The sequence below is a fragment of the Charadrius vociferus genome, unplaced genomic scaffold (assembly GCF_000708025.1).
Source record: "Charadrius vociferus isolate BGI_N301 unplaced genomic scaffold, ASM70802v2 scaffold195, whole genome shotgun sequence".
NCBI lineage: Eukaryota > Metazoa > Chordata > Aves > Charadriiformes > Charadriidae > Charadrius > Charadrius vociferus.
Genome location: NW_009648539.1, coordinates 818,752 through 823,908, shown reverse-complemented (window position 1 = coordinate 823,908; position 5,157 = coordinate 818,752). Strand labels below are relative to the sequence as shown.

Here is a 5,157-nt window from a genome sequence, read left to right as displayed (position 1 = left end):
GCGGGGCCTCGCAGCCGCACGGACAAGTTGCGGTGCAGCCCGGGCGGGGAAGGGGTTGCATCCTCTCCGGCTCCAGAACAAAAGCACCGGTGCGTGTGCCGGAGCCCCCTGCTCGGCCCGCTGCACCGCTCAGCCCTTTCTCCGCACGCAAAGTTTTTTCTTTTTGTCCTCAGCCGGTTATTTACCTGCCTTTGTGCTCTCCCCCCGCTGCGGCGCAGCGCTGAGAAGAAGGGGGAAACTCCTAGAGCGAGGGAGACGGGGGCTTCTTACCATTACCGGTGCTCTGCCCCCCCTCCCCTTCTTTAGGGTGCACTGCCCCAGCCAAGGGCACGGCTGCTCCGCACCCTGCGAAAGCAGATGCGCGCCCGTAGCGTGAGGAGGGCGGCTCAGCCCAGCGGGGAGCCAGGACCTGCCTTTCGGGTTGGGGCCGGGGGCTGGTGCGGGGACAGAGTGAGCGCCCGGGGGCTGGCCCGACGGCTACCGAGAGCCCCCTCTCTCCCCGGCGGGTTGGGCGAAAGGATGAGACCGGGGAGGGGGCGAGCACGGCGCCCCGGCGGCCTCTCGCCCCCCTCAGCTCCCTTCCGCAGAATTTGGGGTGTAAAAGCGGGAGGAGGCTGGTGTAGCGCCGGCACGTCTCGCCTCCGTGCTCCGAGCCCTTCGCCCTGGCGCCCGGGGGACACGGTTTGCCTCGGAAGCTGCTGCTCCGCTACCAATTTTTACACATCTTTTAGCAGTACTGTATGGGTGTTACTTTAAAGGAGGATAATAGGGGAATTTTCGTACCTACGAACAAGACGTGGGCATTTTTTTGTGGCGGCTGGGCAGTGAATTAAAGGCAGAATTAAAAAGAGCAACAGTCCCTTTCGCCTGTTTGATGCATGGATATGTTTATGCGTACGTGTCTTTTTATATATAACACATTAGGTTGGTGAAAGTTTGAGGCTCCCCATGCTATAAAGAATGAAGGAAATCAAAATGAGCAAAGCGGTTTTAGTTCTCCTCCGCTCTGTGTGCAAGCCATTTAAAACTACACATACATATGACTTGAGCCTATTGCTAACTGCAGCGGTTAACAGTGCACTGTTTGCATACTTCTGCAGCTTTTGCATGGTATCAAGGACACCTTCCAGGTTGTCACTTCCACATGTAGTAACAGTCGTGGTGTTTTCTGCTGCATATGTTTCTTTTTTACATTTTCCAGTTAACGGAATCTTCCCCAGTCTCTCTTCCCTTGCCTGTATAGACACATTGTTATGTTTTTTAAAAAAGGAAATGTTACTAAAATACTCTTTGCATTTAAGCTAGATCGTACGTTTCTTTTAGGCATTATCTCCTAGTGCTTAATCAAGTTGTGAGAATGTCTCTTTGTCTAAAAAAAATTTAAAATAATTGGCATCCATTTTCACCTGTTAGAGGTCAGTAGGACTTGATACTCAGTCTTACAATTTTAGTCCTTCTATGCAAGGTTGTTTTGATGTGTTGCAAGTAATTTATATAAAGAAAAATATTTTAACGTTGACATTAGCTACATCAAAAGGCAAATTTGCTGTAGTGACTCCATCAATTAAAAAGTACTTGCCTACAGTAACATGACCTTGCAAATGACATCGATAGTTAATATGATCGTTAGTCATTAACAGTATTATTATATTCAAAAATGTAAATTTGTTGCCAGAATCAACATATTTACAGCTTTGCACGTTTCATTCTTCAGTGTTTTCACATCTTGTGTAAAGTGGTCAGTGAATTTTCATCCTTTAATCTTTTACAGAATTATTTTTAGTTTGCTTAGTTTGGTCAAATGGGCTTGAGGAAAATATAAGTTGCTTTTTTTGTTTTTGTCTTTTTTTTTTTTTCTTTTAGCAAATTTATCTTTCATTCTAGAGTAACAGAATGTAAACTACGAAAGTCTGATGGAAGTAGTGGCTGGAGTGTACTCATTATTCAAGATATACCAATAATGAGAAAAAGTCTCATACTTATCCCGCAAATTTAAATTGATGGTTTCTCATACGACAAAGACTTGGTAAGGAATAAATCTCGTTAATACATTTTTGTTTTCTTCTAGATTTGTCGGCATTAATGCATCTGACATAAACTACTCAGCTGGTCGATATGACGCATCAGTTAAACCCCCATTTGATATAGGTTTTGAAGGTGTCGGTGATGTGGTAGCATTAGGACTCAGTGCTAGTGCTGATTATACAGTGGGTCAAGCCGTGGCCTACGTGAAAGCAGGTTCCTTTGCCGAATACACAGTTGTGCCTGCCAAACAAGCAGTTCCTCTACCCTCTGTGAAACCCGAGTTTCTTACTTTAATGGTAAGTGGCGCTACCGCGTACATCAGTTTGAAAGAGCTGGGAGAGCTATCTGAAGGCAAGAAGGTTCTGGTGACAGCAGCGGCTGGAGGAACGGGCCAGTTCGCTGTGCAGCTTGCAAAGAAGGCGAACTGCCATGTAATTGGAACCTGCTCCAGTGATGAAAAGGGTGGTTTTCTGAAATCCATTGGCTGTGACCGTACGATCAACTATAAAACTGAAAATGTTGAATCTGTTCTTAGGAAGGACTACCCCGAAGGTGTGGATGTAGTGTATGAATCTGTTGGGGGAAAGATGTTTGACTTGGCTCTTAACTCCTTGGCTACCAAAGGGCGCCTGATAGTTATTGGGTTTATCGCTGGCTACCAAAACCCTACTGGCCTCCAGCCCGTTAAAGCAGAGTTACTGCCAGCAAAACTGTTGAAGAAGTCTGCCAGCATCCGGGGTTTCTTCCTGAACCATTACCTTTCCGAATACAAAATGGCTCTGAAGCACTTGCTCAAGATGTATGAAAGAGGAGACCTGGTTTGTGAGGTGGACTTTGGAGACATGTCTCCGGAGGGCAAGTTCACTGGCTTGGAGTCTGTATTCCGTGCTGTAGATTACATGTACATGGGAAAAAACATTGGAAAAATTGTAGTTGAATTACCTCACTCTGTCAACAGTAAGCTGTAAAAACAGAACAATGATATAAATCAGAAGAGAGAAAATGGGCACTTTATGCCTCAGAATTACTAGAAACAATTTCTTTTTTTAAGCTTAGTAGTGGGTATTATATTAAAAAACAGCATTAAGGTGTTAATAAAAAGTTTTGTGTTTCTTTCTTTTCTTAAAAGTACTTAAATCGGTGGCTGTAGCACGGACTTAATGGGCCTGTGTTTGATCCTGTCGCTTAGGCTAGTGTGAGACAAGAACATTGTTCTTGACAGAATAAGTCTTGATGCAGAGGCAGATTTAGTCTGTCAGACTGGTTTGATAAGACTTTATATATAGTTCAGCTCAGAAAAAAAAAAATAATCTTCCAGCGATTTTGATTCCATGATTTAAAAATAAAATTGTTAGAACAAGACTAAGTAAAGAGTCGTATCTTATGGTTGCTCTATTAATCTCTTGAAGTTTCTGGAAAAAAATATGCTCTTGATTTTTTGTCACAAACACGATAATCATAATTCAGTTGCATCATGGATCACAGTAATATTCCTTGACTGGTGTTACACAGGGAAAATTTATCCTCCAATTCTGACATGTCAGTAATATTAAGGAAAGCAACTTGACTTTCTTTTTAATTATGTCTTTCGTAACTATAAACAACTGTGCAATTTTCTTTTAAATCTTTAACTACAAGTTACAACATAATCTATTTTCTTTTTTTTCCTTTTCATTTGCTACTGTTACGTTTTACTGTCTGGTCTCACCCTTTAGTCAGTATTACAAGATTTTTGGAGTGGGGTTTTGAGCCATGTTCGAGTGTGTTCAGGTCCTGTATGTGTTTTGACAATTTAATAAAGTCAAAAAAGCTATTTAAATGTTTGTCGCATTTATTCATATTGATAGTTCTTGCTGACTAGATCCTTTGTAGGTAATCTCTGTGTTGTAGAGTTCTTTGACCGACGATACTTGATGTGACTTCCCAGAATCAGGCTGCTACTTCTACTTTTACCGAATATTGCTTCTGCAGAAGCCGTTTTACAAAGAGCAAGACCATTTTAAATCTACGGACACAGTACCTCAAACACAAACTAATGCTCAGCCATAGATTATCTAGTGAGTGCAGTTAAAAGGTTTTACAAAGTTTTGAAAATTCTTCCTCACGTAATAGATATTAGTAACAGTACGTACGGTGGGAATTCCAGCTATAAGTGTAATATTTTCCAGAACAATAAAATACTTTAAACTATGCTTGCTCTACATCTTTTTTCCATAGCAAACGTTTAAGATCTTAAAGACGGATTTTGCCACATCTTTTTAAATTATATACATTCATACGCAGTTGGAGAGAGGGAAATTTCCTAAAATCATACACCTAATAATAAATGTAATGATAGACTGATAATGTCTAGGGGTTGAAGGAAAAAATCCAGGGTAAACTGAATTTTTGGGCATTATTCAAGTGTCAAGTAACAAGTAGGAAAAACATATTTTATTCAGTAGTTCGGGCAGTAGAAAAAGTATTTTTAACTTTGATTTAGCACATTCTTACTGTATTTTTTTAGTGCACGTGTCATTAGCATCCTACAGAATTGTGTACAATCAAGCACTGTCCCTTTTCTGGGCCATGTCAGACTACCGGGTTTAGTCCCACTTTGGAGGATTTTGGGGAAAGGCAGAATGGCTTGAGTCTTTGTTCCCCTTTCTCTTTTACTGAAGCTGAGCATCAAACCACTATGATTTTAGTTTTCACCAAGATATGCTGTTAGAAACACTTCCTCTTTCCCCTCTAATATTACAAACATTGTGGGGTTTTATGTGTTTTGCATAATTAGAAAGGTATATTGGACTTCCAACTGGATGCTAGAAAGATGCAAACACTGAAGTACCGTACAAGATCAGAGCATACAAAGTTCTCAGTATTTTACTGCTAGGCACATGGTTTCTTTTCTTGTTCAGAGAAAAGGCTTGGTCAATGAATGCATCTTAGCAAAAAAAAAAAAAAAAGACTGTTTAGGATATACTAGGGCAAAATAAAAATAAAAATAATACAATTGGTTACATCTGTGATACGTGCAGAAGAGTTGCATGGGTAACAATTTTTTAAAATAAGTTCTTGCAGTCAAATGCCCAAACCCATCCAAGTGGCCCAATTTTCAGAAGTGTTGATCACTGTCAGTCCAATAGATTT

General features: G+C 41.2%; 1 protein-coding gene across 1 annotated transcript in view; it reads left to right on the top strand.

Moving 5' to 3' along the window:
- ZADH2 (zinc binding alcohol dehydrogenase domain containing 2) overlaps positions 1 to 3,838 on the top strand; it is a 45,184-nt gene extending 41,346 nt beyond the window's left edge. Inside the window, exon 3 of the mRNA XM_009885899.1 lies at positions 2,069 to 3,838. Coding sequence (XP_009884201.1) covers positions 2,069 to 2,993 — 925 coding nt within the window. The 3' untranslated portion in view covers positions 2,994 to 3,838. The remainder of the gene's footprint in view (positions 1 to 2,068) is intronic.
- Positions 3,839 to 5,157: the final 1,319 nt, after the last annotated feature.